The sequence below is a fragment of the Jaculus jaculus genome, chromosome 3 (assembly GCF_020740685.1).
Source record: "Jaculus jaculus isolate mJacJac1 chromosome 3, mJacJac1.mat.Y.cur, whole genome shotgun sequence".
Taxonomy (NCBI): Eukaryota; Metazoa; Chordata; class Mammalia; order Rodentia; family Dipodidae; genus Jaculus; species Jaculus jaculus.
In genome coordinates this window covers 150792734-150808342 of record NC_059104.1, presented here as the reverse complement: position 1 = coordinate 150808342, position 15609 = coordinate 150792734, and the positions used below count along the sequence as shown (strand labels likewise).

At 47.1% G+C, this 15609-nt stretch overlaps 1 protein-coding gene across 1 annotated transcript in view; it reads left to right on the top strand.

The window, feature by feature from the left end:
• The window catches only part of Ap3b2 (adaptor related protein complex 3 subunit beta 2), a 36928-nt gene that overhangs the window by 9750 nt on the left and 11569 nt on the right, over positions 1-15609 (top strand). The window contains exons 2-14 of the mRNA XM_004658219.3: positions 4113-4188; positions 4306-4380; positions 4683-4778; positions 7561-7721; positions 7904-7970; positions 8081-8263; positions 8360-8643; positions 8863-8917; positions 9234-9305; positions 10907-10969; positions 11300-11432; positions 11691-11800; positions 12383-12559. Coding sequence (XP_004658276.1) covers positions 4113-4188; positions 4306-4380; positions 4683-4778; positions 7561-7721; positions 7904-7970; positions 8081-8263; positions 8360-8643; positions 8863-8917; positions 9234-9305; positions 10907-10969; positions 11300-11432; positions 11691-11800; positions 12383-12559 — 1552 coding nt within the window. The remainder of the gene's footprint in view (positions 1-4112; positions 4189-4305; positions 4381-4682; positions 4779-7560; positions 7722-7903; positions 7971-8080; positions 8264-8359; positions 8644-8862; positions 8918-9233; positions 9306-10906; positions 10970-11299; positions 11433-11690; positions 11801-12382; positions 12560-15609) is intronic.

The window sequence follows — 15609 nt, the reverse complement described above, 5'->3', positions numbered from 1 at the left end:
TCCTCTTACCTCAGCCTCCCAAGTGCTGGGACTAAAGGTGTGAATCACCACATCCAGTTTTCGAGCTTTTTAAAAAATGTTTTGATGTCTAGTAGGATGAGTTTGTCAAATTGTATTCTTTTTTCAACAATATTCTTTAGATTTATTTACTTATTTGAGAGTGAGAAAGAGAGAGAGAGAGAGAGAAGGAGAGAGAGAATGGGCACAATAAGGCCTCTATTCTCTGCAAACAAACTCGACTCATGTGCCACATTGTGCATCCAGCTTTATATGGGTACTGGGGAATTGAACACTGAGTCCTTCGGCTCTGCCAGCAAGTGCCTTAACCGCTAAGCCATCCTCTAGCCTATGGATTTTTGTTGTTGTTGTTGTTGTTGTTGTTTTGATGCAAATCCAACAGACTGCCTTTTCTATGAGAGAGAGAGAGAGAGACAAAGAGAGAGAAAGAGAGAGGCAGAATTTGTGCACCAGGGCCTCTAGTCACTGCAGTTGAACTCCAGGTGCATGCGCCCCCTTGTGTGCATGTGTGACCTTGTGCACTTGCATCACTGTGTCTGTTTTAAGTGGGATCTGGAGAGTCAAACATGAGTCCTTAGGCTTTGCAGGCATGTGCCTGAAGCACTAAGCCATCTCTCCAGCCCCCATGGATTTTTTGTTTCAAAGACAAGAGCTCAGGCAGCCTATGTTGACTTCAAACTTGCTAGGTAACCAAGGAATTCTTTAAACTCCTGATCTTCATTCCTCTATCTCCCAGAGGCTGGGAAATCAAGTGTGAATCATGTTTGGAGGTTTTACCTACTCATATTTTATTTCCAGATAAATTTTTCTGTTACTTTACAAAGTCTGCACAAGACTCCTTTTGAAAGGCCAGTGGACATTACGTAAAATCTGTGTATTGGTTTATCCACTACCTTCATCTTCCTTGGTCAAATGCTAAAAATCTATTTATTCAGGAACTCATTGACTTTTCCCACTAAGGTACAATAACTTACTTGAATGACTATTGAAGAATGACAGGCAGGTCTGGCCCTTTTGCTTGTTTGTATGTTTGAGACTGGGTCTCATGTCTGCCAGACTGGCTACAAACTTGCTGTGTAGTTGAGGATGACCTTGACCTTACAATCCTCCAGCTTCTATCTCCTGAGTGCCTAGATTAGTCATGTGTCACCATGCCTGGTTTTAGGTCTGGTCTTTGATATAAGACCATCTGTGTCATCTATGGGCCCTATCCAGTCTTTAGAATCAGTTTAGTTAGTCTGTGAGTTCAGTACCTACAAACACACTGGATATGGAGCAAGCATGTCTGATCCTTGTTTTGATACCCACTTTCTACTGGTTCTTCTTATCCACCCAGCTAGCTTTGTCTTCTAAGCAAGGTCCCTGCCTTCCCACCCTAAGCACTTCTTTTGTCCCCTGGCTGTCTGCTCCTGGCTGCATTATGTTCTGATTGTTGCTAAAACAAAGCATCAGGATGTGGATTGCTTAGAACAATAGAAAATATGTATGTGCATGCGTGGGCATGGGCAGGCTTTCTCCTTTGCTCTGTCACTGACCCTGGAACTCACCAATTTGGCTAGGATGGCTAGCCAGTAGGCCTTATGGATCCTCCTGTCTCTGCCTCCCCAGTGCTGGAATTTCAGGTAGGTGTCACTGTGCTTGGCATTTTATGTAGGTGCTGGGGATCTAAACCTAGTAAAGCAAGTGCTTTACTAACTTAGGCATCTCCCAAGCCTGAAAAATTCATTTTTTTTTTTAGACAGGTTTCACATAGCCCAGGCTGGCATCAAACTCACCCTGTAGGTGAGGACTACCTTGAACTTCTGGTTCTCCTGCCTCTACCTCCAGATTACTGGGATGTGTCACTATATCCTGTTTATGTAGTGCTTGGGATGGAGCCCGGGGGTTCTTGCAGCTAGGAAAATCTACCAACTGAGCAATATCCTCAGCCTTCCAAAGCATTGAAATGTATTGTCTCACGGTCCTAGAGACCAAACATCTGAAATCAAGGGGTAGGTAGGGCCCTGCCCGGAGTGAAGCCCCTAAGGGAATCCTTCCTTTCCCTTCCTTGATTCTGGTGGCTTGGTGGCAATCTTTGATATTCCTCAGCTTTTAGGTTAAAATCTCCAATAGTCTGTCTTCACATCATGTTTTCACTTGGGTCTCTCTCTTTGAATGGCAATACCAGAGGAATGGGGTATAGTGGTGCATGGCAATAATCCAAGCACTTGGGACGCTGAAACAGGAGGATCATAGGGCTGAGGCTGGAGATAGTAAGGCCTTTACTCAGATAAATGGATGAGTGAATTGAAATGAATTAAAAAACAAGACAGGAGACATATTGGACTAGGGCCCACCCTACTATGGTATGACCTCACTTAGCTTCAAGTACAGGTGATCCTTTTACTTATGATGGTTCATTCAGCCTAAAAACTTTTGACTGTTTAATGGTGTGAAAATGATCTGTATTCAGTAGAAAGTATTTTGAGTTTTGATCCTTTCCAAAGCTAGCAATATGCACTGTGGCACTTTCATGCTGTGTCCAAGTATTGACTAATATAAGTGTTCAGGGCTCGAGAGATAGCTTAGTGGCTAAGGCACTTGCCTGTAAAGCCTACAGACCCAGGTTCAACTCCCCCAAAACCACATAAACCAGTTGCACAAGGTGTATGCACACAAGATCATACACATGCACAAGGTGGCACGCACATCTGAGTTCAACTGCAGTGGCTAGTGGCTCTGATGCACCAACTTTCCCTTTCTCTTGTAAAAATAAAAAAGGTGGTTAGGCGTGGTGGAGTACACCTTTAATCCCAGCACTTGGGAGGCAGGGGTAGGAGGATTGCCCTGAGTTTGAGGCCATTCTGAGAATACAAAGTGAATTCCAGGTCAGCCTGGGCTAGACTGACACCCTACCTTGAAAAACCAAAAAATAAAAAAAAATTAAAAAGGTGGTCAGGGTGTTCTCTGAACATTTGAGACAGGTGAGGCTAAGTTATGATGTTTGGTAGCTAAGGTGTATTAAATGCATTTTCAACTTGATATGTTCATTTAATACTATGTTTATGGAAACACAACACCACTGTGAATCAAGGAGCATCTGTCATATCTTTGATAAATCTATTTCCATGTAGGGTCTTATTTTGAGGCTAGGGGTTACAAATTCAACATCTTGGGCTGGAGTGATGGCTTAGTGATTAAGCTCTTGCCTATGAAGCCTAAGGACCCTGGTTCAAGGCTTGATTCCCCAGGACCCATGTTAGCCAGATGCACAAGGGGGCGCACGTGTCGAGTTCATTTGCAGTGGCTGAAGGCCCTGGTGTGCCCATTCTATCTCTCTCTCTCTCTCTCTGCCTCTTTCTCTCTATCACTCTCAAATAAATAAAAATGAATAATTTTTTTAAATTCAAGATCTTTTTATTTATTATTTTATTTTATTTTTTAAAATTTTTATGTATTTATTTGAGAGCGACAGACACAGAGAGAAAGTCAGATAGAGAGGGAGAGAGAGAGAATGGGCGCGCCAGGGCTTCCAGCCTCTGCAAACGAACTCCAGATGCGTGCGCCCCCTTGTGCATCTGGCTAACGTGGGATCTGGGGAACTGAGCCTCGAACCAGGGTCCTTAGGCTTCACAGGCAAGCGCTTAACCGCTAAGCCATCTCTCCAGCCCTCAAGATCTTTTTAAATAGTTTATTTATTTGCAAGGCAAGACAGAGGGAGTCATAGGGAATAAGAATGAGAATGGGTGTGCCAGGGCCTCCAGCTGCTGCAATGAACTCCAGATGCATATACCTCTTCGTGCATCTGGCTTTATGTGGATGCTGGGGAACTGAACCTGGGTCATTAGTCATAAGGCACTTTGCAGGCAAGTGCCTTAGCCACTGAACCATCACTCCAGCCCCATCTTATCTTTTGACAGCGGGGAGACACAATTTAACCCATAACATTTGCTGCCCACATGCTTCTCCCAACACCTTGAGTCCCGTAATCTTTCCCCTTTCCCCCTGGATCTGGTTGCTCTCTGGTTTGGACTTGCCGGAGCCTTCTCCCTGACTGGATCCTGATGACTGACACCCTGCCTCCTACCCAGCTGACCTCTCCTGCCTTCCACCAGGCACGATGACCTGAAAGAGATGTTGGATACTAACAAGGATTCCCTCAAATTGGAGGCCATGAAGAGGATTGTGGCGGTGAGAGGGGGAGTGGGAGATGCTGAGTGTTCTTACTGCTGGGTGTTTCAGGCTTTGCCTAAATCTGTACTTTGCTTCCTCCCTCCTTCTCCCTGTGTTTGCCCCTCCCCACCCCAGATGATCGCCAGGGGGAAGAACGCCTCAGATCTGTTTCCAGCAGTAGTAAAGAATGTGGCCTGTAAGAACATAGAGGTGAGCACCACTCACCAAAGGGTTTTCCATCCCCACCAACCAGGACTCAACTCAAGCTGGGCTGGGAATAAGGAAGGACATGATTCAGCCTCTGAGGGCTGAATCTGCTCAGGTCTCTCTCTGGTCCAGATGACACTGGATAAAAGGTAAAGGACTCGGGACACACTCTAGTAACACTGTCCTCTTTTAGAAGAATTTAACTCCATGGACAATAGCTGGAATGGGCAGTGATAGCATCCTGGGAACTAAAGGTACCAGCCTCTGCTAGGCACCCTCCTGCTGAGATACCTGCTCTCCCCTAGGTAAAGAAGCTTGTCTACGTGTACCTGGTACGATACGCAGAGGAGCAGCAAGACTTGGCCCTTCTGTCCATCTCCACCTTCCAACGTGGTCTGAAGGTCAGAAGTGTCCATTTGTTCCCTGCAGTCTGAGCTTCCTTGGAACTCTGTGGGAGCAGTGGGCTCAAGGAGAGGCCATGAGCATGGAAACGGTTCTGGAGACCTGTTTCTATCTGCAAAAGTGGGGAAGGTCAAGTCAGGGGAACAGAGAGGACTGGCCAGGCCTCGTAGAAGAGGCCCGGCTTAGAAGGGACATGAGAGTGAACTGTGTGGCCCAAAGGCCTCTGTCTCTCCACCTCTGAGGAACCTGTGGTAATGGCTGTGTCATTATACAATTTTCATGGTTATAACTGAATTATACTGATTGAATAAGTTGTAAAAATAAATAAATAAATCAGAGGTTGCTCAGCTTACAGTTCTGGAGGCTGGGAGGTCCCAGGCTGATGAGTCATACCTGGTGAAGACCTTCTTGCTGTTCAGAGTCCCAAGGTGGCACAGGGTATCACATAATGAGAGAGGCATATGCAAGAGACAGGGCCACTTTAATAGAAAAGGGTGAATGTGTTTTTATTTGCAGGTGATAGGATTCTATGTGCTAGAGGCCCTAAGATTCTGCCAATAACTCTTAGAGCTGATAAACACCTCCAGCTAAGTGGCAGGATACAAAATTAGCATACAAAACCCCATAGTCTTTCTATTTACCAATAATAAACCTGCTGAGGAAGATAGCAGAGAAACAACCCTATTAACAATTGACACACACACACACACACAAAAACAAAACAAAACAAAAAAAAAACTTCAAATTAACCAGGTGAACAAGCTCTGTGTTCAAGTGACAGCTCTTGCTTCAGTAAATAAAGTGGAGAGCCATTGGGGAAAACACCCACATCAATCTCTGACCTCCTCATGTATGCACATACATGTGCATCCACCCATGTGAGCAACACACATGTACATACATGCAAAAAACTTATGAGATTTTTGGCACAAATTTCACATTCTTTTCTAGTTCTTACAATCTGTCTTTGGGCTCATTTAGTCCAACTCAGTACAGTAATTTCTCTAGAGTAATTGTCAGCAAACTTTCTGTAAAGTGATAAATGGTATTTACATTAGGTTTTGTAGGCCATACTGCAATCGCTGACCTATTCAATTTTACATAAACAAGTGGGCATGACTATGCTCAATCAATTTTTATTTAAAAATTAGGTGCCTGAAATTGGGAATATGGCTCAATGGATAAAGTGCTTGCCACACAAGCATGAGGACCTGAGTTTAGATCCCCAGCCCCCACATAACATGCTGGGGGTAGCAGTGTGAGCTTGTAATCCTAGTACTGGGTAGGTGGAGACGGGAAGATCCTTGGGGCTTTTTAACTAGTTTATCTAGCCCAGTTTGTGAACTCTGAGAGACCCTGTCTCAAAAAGTAACATGGAGAAGCTGGGCGTGGTGGCACATGCCTTTAATCCCAGCACTTGGGAGGCAGAGGTAAGAGGATCACCATGAGTTCGAGGCCAACCTGAACCACATAATGCATTCCAGGTCAGCCTGAGCTAGAGTGAGACCCTACTTTGAAAACCAGAAACAAACATACAAAAAAGTAACATGGAGAATGGTCAAGCAAGACACCTGACCTCAACCTCTGGCTTCCACATGCATGTGCACATACATGCACCTGCACACATACACACACACATACACCCACTAAATAAATGAACAAATAAATAAATAAATAGGCAGCTGACCTATCTGTCCTTTGCTGCAGAACATCTCTGAGATGTTATCTCCAGTGATAGGGACTACCATCCACAGGCAAGTGCCTTAACCTCTAAGCCATCTCTCCAAACCCAGCACTGAGCTATTAATAAACCTTTGCCAACTATGTTTTACCAAGTTGTATACCCACACAACTGTACGGTCAACATTTACCTATCTTATTAGAACTTAATAGCAAGAAAAAAAATTTAACACCCTTCCTGTGCAAAGAGCTATGGGTGTTGCAGAGATAAAATAGGCCTTAATTCTGCTCATAAAAAATTAGGTGAAAGAAAAGGCTCCTGTCAAAAGTGGTGATGAGCAATGCTATGAGAGTCTTGGGAACACCTTGCTGAAATCAAAACACATAGTACTGACATCTACCAGCCTGGTCATCTTCCCCAAAATGAAAGCAATTTTTTATGACTATGATCATCTGCCAGTTTAAGTGGTTGCCATGATATAATCTGTCTAAGAAAATACAAGCTCCAACGTAATAAATACTTCTAAACCACCCATTTAACATGACTTCCATAATTTTTGCCAGGGATTATTATCACTTTCACCTCTAATGTAGTAGGATTTTTATTTACTTTGGACACATCTAAATTTCTTCAGTGTTCTAGCTCCTCTCTCATCGTCTACCATTCCCCAGGATTAGCAGATATTTAGAGCGGCTGCCTATATAGTGCATGCTCTTACATGGGATCTGTCTGCGCAGACACACCTACTCTGGATTTGTCACTGTGGAGGAAGAGCAGCCTTCACCGAGTTGCTGGGAGGGTGTATTCTTTGGAAGAGAGATTAGCTTGCGTTTTCTGGCAGTCACCTCAGACCTCAGCAGCCCTAAGGAAGAGGAAGTTTGCTTCCAGAGTTCTGAAGTTTTTACTCTTTCTGAAAGCAAAGCTAGCCCTTTCCACGCCTCTTCAGGTGTCAGGTTTCACAGCCAGAGCCAAGAGTCAGCACACCCAAGCAGTACTCCCCCAGGTACCCAGCGCTGGTAGGTCAACCAGCCTCCAGTCAGGAGACCCTATAGGAGACCTAGTGCCTTCTCAGACCTCTCTATCTCCACCTCTACCCTTAGGATCCCAACCAGTTGATTCGTGCCAGTGCGCTCCGTGTCCTCTCTAGCATCCGTGTACCCATCATCGTGCCCATCATGATGCTAGCCATCAAGGAAGCCGCCTCGGACATGTCACCCTACGTTCGGAAAACAGCTGCCCATGCCATCCCCAAACTCTACAGGTGTGTCCCCAGTCCTCACAGGCTGCTTCTTACCTGGTACAGGACAGTTTAGGCAACAGAGATGGAGGCCAGTGGTGGGGACTCATAACCTCTTCATGAAAGCGTGTGTGCAGGGCTGGGGCAGCTACTGGGAAGACTGGGGACAAGAAGGAACAAGGTCTTGCCAACTGTTTCTCCCACAGTTTGGATTCTGACCAGAAGGACCAACTGATCGAAGTCATTGAAAAGCTCCTGGCAGATAAGACCACAGTGCGTACAGGATGGGCACCCAGGGGCCAGAGGTGGAAAGGGACCAGCCAGGGGCGGAGCCAAATCATTCTACCTTTCCCCTTCACCCCCCTCTTGTGTTGATTCCCCAGCTGGTGGCAGGCAGTGTGGTGATGGCCTTTGAGGAGGTCTGCCCCGAGCGTATCGACCTGATTCACAAAAACTACCGGAAGCTCTGCAACCTGCTCATCGACGTGGAGGAGTGGGGCCAGGTGGTCATCATCAGCATGCTCACGCGCTATGCCCGCACGCAGTTCCTGAGCCCCACGCAGAACGTGAGCGCCAAGACTCCGGGCAGGGGCAGGGGGAGGAGAAAGGGGAGGGACGTCCCCTGGGGATGGTGCCCACAGGTCCAGCCATCTCCCCTCCAGGAATCCCTGCTGGAGGAGAACCCTGAGAAGGCCTTCTATGGCTCGGAGGAGGACGAGGCCAAGGCCCCCGGCTCGGAGGAGGCAGCGACTGCAGCACTTCCAGCCCGAAAGCCCTACGTCATGGACCCCGACCACCGGCTGCTGTTGCGCAACACGAAGCCGCTGCTGCAGAGCCGCAGTGCAGCTGTGGTCATGGCGGTGGCGCAGCTGTACTTCCACCTGGCTCCCAAGGCGGAGGTCGGCGTCATTGCCAAGGCGCTCGTGCGCCTGCTGCGCAGCCACAGGTGTGCAAAACCTTGCCCCTTGCCCCGGCCCCAGCTGCTGAGCCCCTCGGAGCCCGAACCCCAGCTGTAGCCCCACACCCTCCTCATCCCAAGCCTGCCCAGTCCCACACTGGCTACAGCCTGCCTTCCTCCTGAGTTTTCTCCTCCCTCCGTGTGTTCCCCGCGACCTGGCCCTGGCGTCCAGAGACGTCCAGGGTCTCTGATCAGTTCTCTCCACAGTGAGGTGCAGTACGTAGTGCTCCAGAATGTGGCTACCATGTCTATCAAGCGCAGGGTGAGCATGTGACTCCCACTCCTGAGGGCTGTGCGGAAGCTGTTGGGGTTGAGGGGGGTGGTTGTAGAGTATGAAGGGTTGCCCCACCTGTGCAGGCATGGGGAGGGTGAAACCTCCAAACACAAAGCAGAAGCAAGGCCTGCATCCCGAGTGGCCATGGGGTGGGAGATGCCCCGTGAAGAAAGAGCAAGTCAGATCTGAGGTGGAGGGGAGACTTGGAGAGGGAATGAGGGCCCTGCTCTCTGACAGGCGGGTGGCACTGGAAGAGACGTAGGGCTGGCACAGTGATGGCGCCCTCCACCTACTCTCTTGCCAGGGTATGTTTGAGCCCTACCTGAAGAGCTTTTACATCAGGTCCACGGATCCCACCCAGATCAAGATCCTGAAGGTGAGTGGTGGACACAGTGCACATGGCTCCTGAGCCTTCCCCACCCGAGTCACATATCACATAACAGCCGGTAACTGCTACTGGTCGGTAATGCCTGCCTCTTTCTGGGTCTGAACCCCAGCTGCTCTAGAGGGAGGTGTTTACTCACGTGGCAGGCTGAGCTTTTCCTGGTATGGTCTAGCTATGCTTCACAGAACCCAGGAAATGTACATTACCTCAAGTTTGTATTAAAAAAAAAAAAGGCAGATACTCCAAGAAGTGGCGAAGTATGTCACTCTGAGGTCTCGTAACACTGCTGACTTTTCCCATGATTTTCCCACTCAGTTTTCCGTCTCTCACACACCTGTCCCCATAGGCTTTAGGGAAAACATATACCAACAGGGAAAAGGTCAGTAATCTGTACTTTCATACCACTCCCACTCCGTTGCTTCATTATATTGAGTGATCTCACTTAGTAGCAGCTAACTCTCCTAAGCCTTTGACACATCTACTACATACCAGGTTCCTGGCTAGATTTAGGAATTCAAGATGAAGCAAACTCATCAGGGCCCCTGTCTTCTGGAACATGCAGTCTAGTTGGATGCAGGTGGAGACATGAAACAGCTAATCACAAGACATATGTAAAAATTCATTATGAAATTTAGCAAGAATGGTGGAGAGAGGGGGGAAGGGAGGGAGAGAGAGAAAAAAAACATAGGGAGCCACATCAGTTGTTTCAAGAAAGTTTTGGGGCTGGAGAGATGGCTAGGTGGTTAAGGCATTTGTCTACAAATCCAAAGGACCCAGGTTTGATTCTCCAGGACCCACCTCAGCCAGATGCACAAGGTGGTATATGCATCTGGAGTTTGTTTGCAGCAGCTAGAGGCTGTGGCATGCCCATTCTCGCCCTCTCCTTCTGTCTCTCTCAAATAAGTCAAAAAAAATTTTTTTAAAAAGAAGAGCACTGGAGGGATTGCTTAGTGGTTAAGGTGCTTGCCTGCAAAGCCAAAGGACCCAAGTTCGATTCCCCAGAACCCACATAAGCCAGATGCACAAGGTGGCACATGCATCTGGAATTTGTTTGCAGTGGCTGGAGGCCCTGGTGCACCTATTCTTTCTCAATCTCTCTCTCTCTCTCTCTGGCTCTGTCTCTCAAATAAATAAATAAAATTTTAAAAAGAAGAAGAAAATTTTCTCTGAGAACATGGCATTTGAGCTGAGGCTTGAGAATATCTATGTAGATAAATTCAGAGACAGAAATGGGAAAAACTGCTTCACGCAGATGGAATGGCACTTGTAAAGCCCTTGCCGCAGGAAGGGGTGTGTGACTGGGTTATAGTGGTGAAGAGGAAAGTGGTCGTATGATTCAAGGATTTAGGGACCATGGTAAAGACCTCGGTCTCCTAAAGCCATAGTTTTCGGTGGAGATGGGAGAAGACATGATAGTGCTTGAAGCATACTGTCAGGAACTCTGTTAGGACTTCCATGATCTGGTATTCCCTCTTCACTGTGAGCATGCTCAGAGCTGTCCTGAGCATCGTTTCATGGTCTGTCAAGTATATCTGACATGAAAGCCTGCTGGCCACCCCGTCAACTTTCTGCCTCTTCACTCCTCCCTGTAGCTGGAAGTGCTGACTAACCTGGCCAATGAGACCAACATCCCCACTGTGCTACGGGAATTCCAGGTACCAGCCATGGGGAAATCCCCAGTCAGTGGGTCCCATGAGAGGTGCCCTGCAGATCCTTGTGCCCAGTGAGGCTCATCTTCTCTAAGAGCCCAGTGCTGGAGAAACTGTTACACGGCTCTCCCTGCCAGAGCCTTCGCTGGCTTTGGGCTGAGGAATCACTCTGGATGTGGGTTGGAGATGGTACTCTCTCCCAAGACTTAGTCTGTGTTATAACATAATGAGTCAGAAAATGAAGGGGTCACAGTGTTCCTGAAGGACACACTCAAGCCTACAGACTTACTGTGGGGTTACTGCCTATTGAGTGTCATGTGTTGTGATGCCCCACAGACCTACATTCGCAGCATGGACAAGGACTTTGTGGCAGCCACAATCCAGGCCATCGGACGCTGTGCAACAAACATAGGCCGGGTCCGTGACACCTGCCTCAACGGTCTGGTGCAGCTTCTGTCCAACCGTGATGGTCAGTGTTTGCCCTTGGAAGTGTCCACCCTCGCTGTCTCTGTGTGGACTCTGCTGGCAAATAGTTATTTCCCTGGCCATGTAGGTTCAATGCATGTCCATTGGTTTATCCGCTTCAGTTAGCATCCAGGTGTTTCTACACCTGGAGGGCTACTAAAGTGGTGCAGGGGGGTTGAAGGAGAGATCCAAGTGTGTCTGTCTACCTAATGTGTGGCCATGTGACTGCCTTGGTACCCACATGCCTGTCCTTGTTTCCTAGAGCTTGTGGTCGCAGAGTCTGTGGTGGTCATTAAGAAACTGCTGCAGATGCAGCCAGCGCAGCACGGGGAGATCATCAAACACTTGGCCAAGCTCACAGACAACATCCAGGTGAGGGAGCAGCCCCGTGTGCCTCAGCCCTATCATTGTCCCCACAGTCTTAAGACCCAGTACTTAAATGCTTTAGTCTTCTCAGAATCAACTTCCAAGCCTCCTGAGTGGGCTGTGAGGAAGTTTCATGTAAAAGGAGAGAGACCACGGCTGAAGAGATGGCTTAGTGATTAGGTGCTTGCCTGTGAAGCCTAAGGACCCCCATTCAAGGCTCGATTCCCCAGAACCCACATTAGCCAGATGCACAAGGGGGCGCACACATCTGTAGTTCATTTGCAGTGGCTGGAGGCCCTGGTACACCCATTCTCCCTCTCTGCCTCTTTCTCTCTCTGTCACTCTCAAATAAATAAAAAATGAACAAAAAATTGAAAAAAAAAGAGAAACTGGACTGTGCAACCATAACCTTGTTGCCCAAGATCTTCCTCCCCCATGGGGATATCTTACTGGGATCCACAGCCTTTACTACAACTCTTAGTTTCCCTCAAAGTTCTGGCCAGCACAGATGGATAAGTGCTATTTCCCTGGCAGTTTATGTTCCACCCACTTTGCCATGCTTCCCTTAGACCTACCTGTCCCTCACAGGTGCCCATGGCACGAGCCAGTATCCTGTGGCTCATTGGAGAGTATTGTGAACATGTGCCCAGGATTGCACCTGATGTCCTGAGGAAAATGGCCAAGTCATTCACAGCAGAGGAGGACATTGTCAAGCTGCAGATCATCAACCTGGCAGCCAAGCTCTACCTGACCAACTCCAAGCAGGTAAGAGTGAATTGTCCCCACAGCGTGCTCTGATCCCCAACAACTTTGCTTGGCAGTATTCTTTTGGCCAATCCCAGGAAGATTGGATTCTTTCTGAGAAGGGGGAGTCTAGACAGGTAGCTGGTCTGCCCAGCAACAACGCTGTCCCAGTACCCACACTGATTCTGGAGCATGGTCACCACTGACATGACTTGAGGCTATGAGTTCATGCCTGCCAATAAGAGTGTCATTATCTGTCACCTTCAGAACACTGGGCTGTGGAGCCCACTGTTGAGTGGGGATAAGGAAGAGGGCATCGGTGATAGGCAGTGATGGGAGAAGATGCACCCCAGAGGACATGGACTGTGCTTCTTCCCAAGGCTTGATGACGCCTGACCAGTTTGTGCCAGGGCCAAGATTCTGCACAGATGGGTGATGCCTCATGTCCAAAGTGAAAGAGATACCACAGCCATGATTGTCGTTCAAGTAGGCTGGCCTATCATGATGCTAAGAGTCTTTGGGTGTCTGGAGTCCCCTGAGATGGCTCCAGTAAATTCTAAGAGTAAAGCATGATACACGGAACTTTTCAAGGTGTTGAAGACAGCCAAACAGCAGGAAGGTTCAGCAACACAGGGAGTGGCAAACGACTGCCTGTGGGCTATACTGGCCTGTTGCTTGTTTTTATTTTATTTTACTTATTTTTATTTCTGTGTGTGTGGTTTTTCAAGGTAGAGTCTCAAGGCTGACCTGTAATTCACTATGTAGTCTCAGGGTGGCCTCAAATTCATGGCAATCCTCCTACCTCTGCCTCCAGAGTGCTGGGATTAAAAGGTATTCACCACTATGCCTGGCTTATTGCTTGTTTATTTATTCATTCATTTATTTATATTTTTGAGGCAAGTCCAAAAAATTGGCCTTTTTTATGCAAGAGGAAGAGAGAGAGAGAGTGAGTGTGAGAGAGAATTGGTGTGCAAGGGTCTCTAGCCATTACAATCGAACTCCAGACATGTGTGCCCCCTTGCGCATATGTGCAACCTTGCACACTGCGTGTTTGTGCATCTGGCTTACGTGGGACTTGGCGAGTTCAACGAGTCCTTAGGCTTTGCAGGCAAGTGCTTTAACTGCTCAGCCATCTCTCCGGCCCTTGTTGCTTGTTTTTATAAATAAAGTTTATGAGATTTTTAAAAGTTTTTTTTTAAATTCATTTGAGAGAGAAACAGGGAGAGAGAGAGAGAGAGAGAGAGAGAGAGAGAGCGCACCAGAGCCTCCTCCAGCTGCAAACAAACTCCAAATGCATGTGTCACCTTGTGCATGTGGCTTATGTAGGCCCTGGGGAATCGAACCTAAGTCTTTTGGCTTTGCAGGCAAGCGTCTTAACCTTTAGCCATCTTTCCAGCCCTATAAATAAAGTTTTATGGAGCACATGCATTTACATATTGCCTGTGGCTGCGTTTTTGCTACAGTAGCGGGGCTGACTACTTGAAACAGTATTTGTGTCCCATGAAGCCCAAAGTACTCTCTAGCTCTTCACAGAAAGTCTGCAGATCCTTAAGGCAAAATAGCTAGGTGGAATGGAAGGACAGAGCATGCTGGAAGAACACTGGAATAAAAGAAGTGGCCTTGAAAATCAATAGTGATGCTTTCTGCATCCTGGACAATGAGTGACAGTCTAGGCCTTGCTACAAGGCCACAGAAATCCTAGTTATTTCCTTACTACAGGTCAGATCCCAGCCCAGAGTGAGACCAAAGGAGATGACAATGTACCCCTCTGTTGACCGCAGATAATCAGATTCTGTGACAATAGGCCACAAAGGAGCAAGACATAGAGTCAGAGGCTTGAGGGCGGGTGGTGGTATTGTACCCACCTGGGTACAGCAGGTGGAGCAACGCCTGGAATGCTCTTGGCAGGTGAGTGTGATTTTTCTATGCAGGTTAGATGTGGGAGTGGAGGGCCTCCCAAGGCACAGAGGGACTACAGCTGCTTTTCTTGCTGCTTCTACAGGGGACCCATGTAAAATCTACAGACCTAAAAGAAAATTTGTGTATGTGTGTGTTTTATAAAGGAGCTCACCACAGAGCATTTGGGAAAATACTAATTAATAAATTTAAATTATCATGCCTCTGACGTAGTTTTTTTTTTTTTTTTTTTTCCTTTGGTGAGGTAGGGTCTCACTCTGGTCCAGGCTGATCTGGAATTTACTCCGTAGTCTTAGGGTGGCCTTGAACTCACAGCAATTCTCCTACCTCTGCCTCCCAAGTGCTAGGATTAAAACCGTGTGACACCACACCCGGCCGTGGCACACATCTTTAATACTGGTATTTTTAAAAAAATATTTTTTTCACAATTTTTATTAACATTTTCCATGATTATAAAAAAATATCCCATGGTAATACCCTTCCTCTCCACCCTGCACTTTTCCCTTTGAAATTCCATTCTCCATCATATCCCCGCCCCATCTCAATCATTCTACTTACATATATACAATATCAACCTATCAAGTACCCTCCTCCCTCCCTTTCTCTTCCCTTTATATCTCCTTTTTAACTTACTGGCCTCTGCTACTAAGTATTTTCCTTCTCACGCAGAAGCCCAATCATCTGTAGCTAGGATCCACATATGAGGGAGAACATGTGGCGCTTGGCTTTCTGGGCCTGGGTTACCTCACTTAGTATAATCCTTTCCAGGTCCATCCATTTTTCTGCAAATTTTGTAACTTCATTTTTCTTTACCGCTGAGTAGAACTCCATTGTATAAATGTGCCACATCTTCATTATCCACTCATCAGTTGAGGGACATCTGGTTCCATTTCCCAGCTATTATGAATTGAGCAGCAATAAACATGGTTGAGCACGTACTTCTAAGGAAATGAGATGAGTCCTTTGGATATATGCCTAGGAGTGCTATAGCTGGGTCATATGGTAGATCAATCTTTAGCTGTTTTAGGAACCTCCACACTGATTTCCACAATGGCTGGACCAGATTGCATTCCCACCAGCAGTGTAGAAAGGTTCCTCTTTTCCACATCCCCGCCAACATTTATGATCATTTGTTTTCATGATGGTAGCCAGTC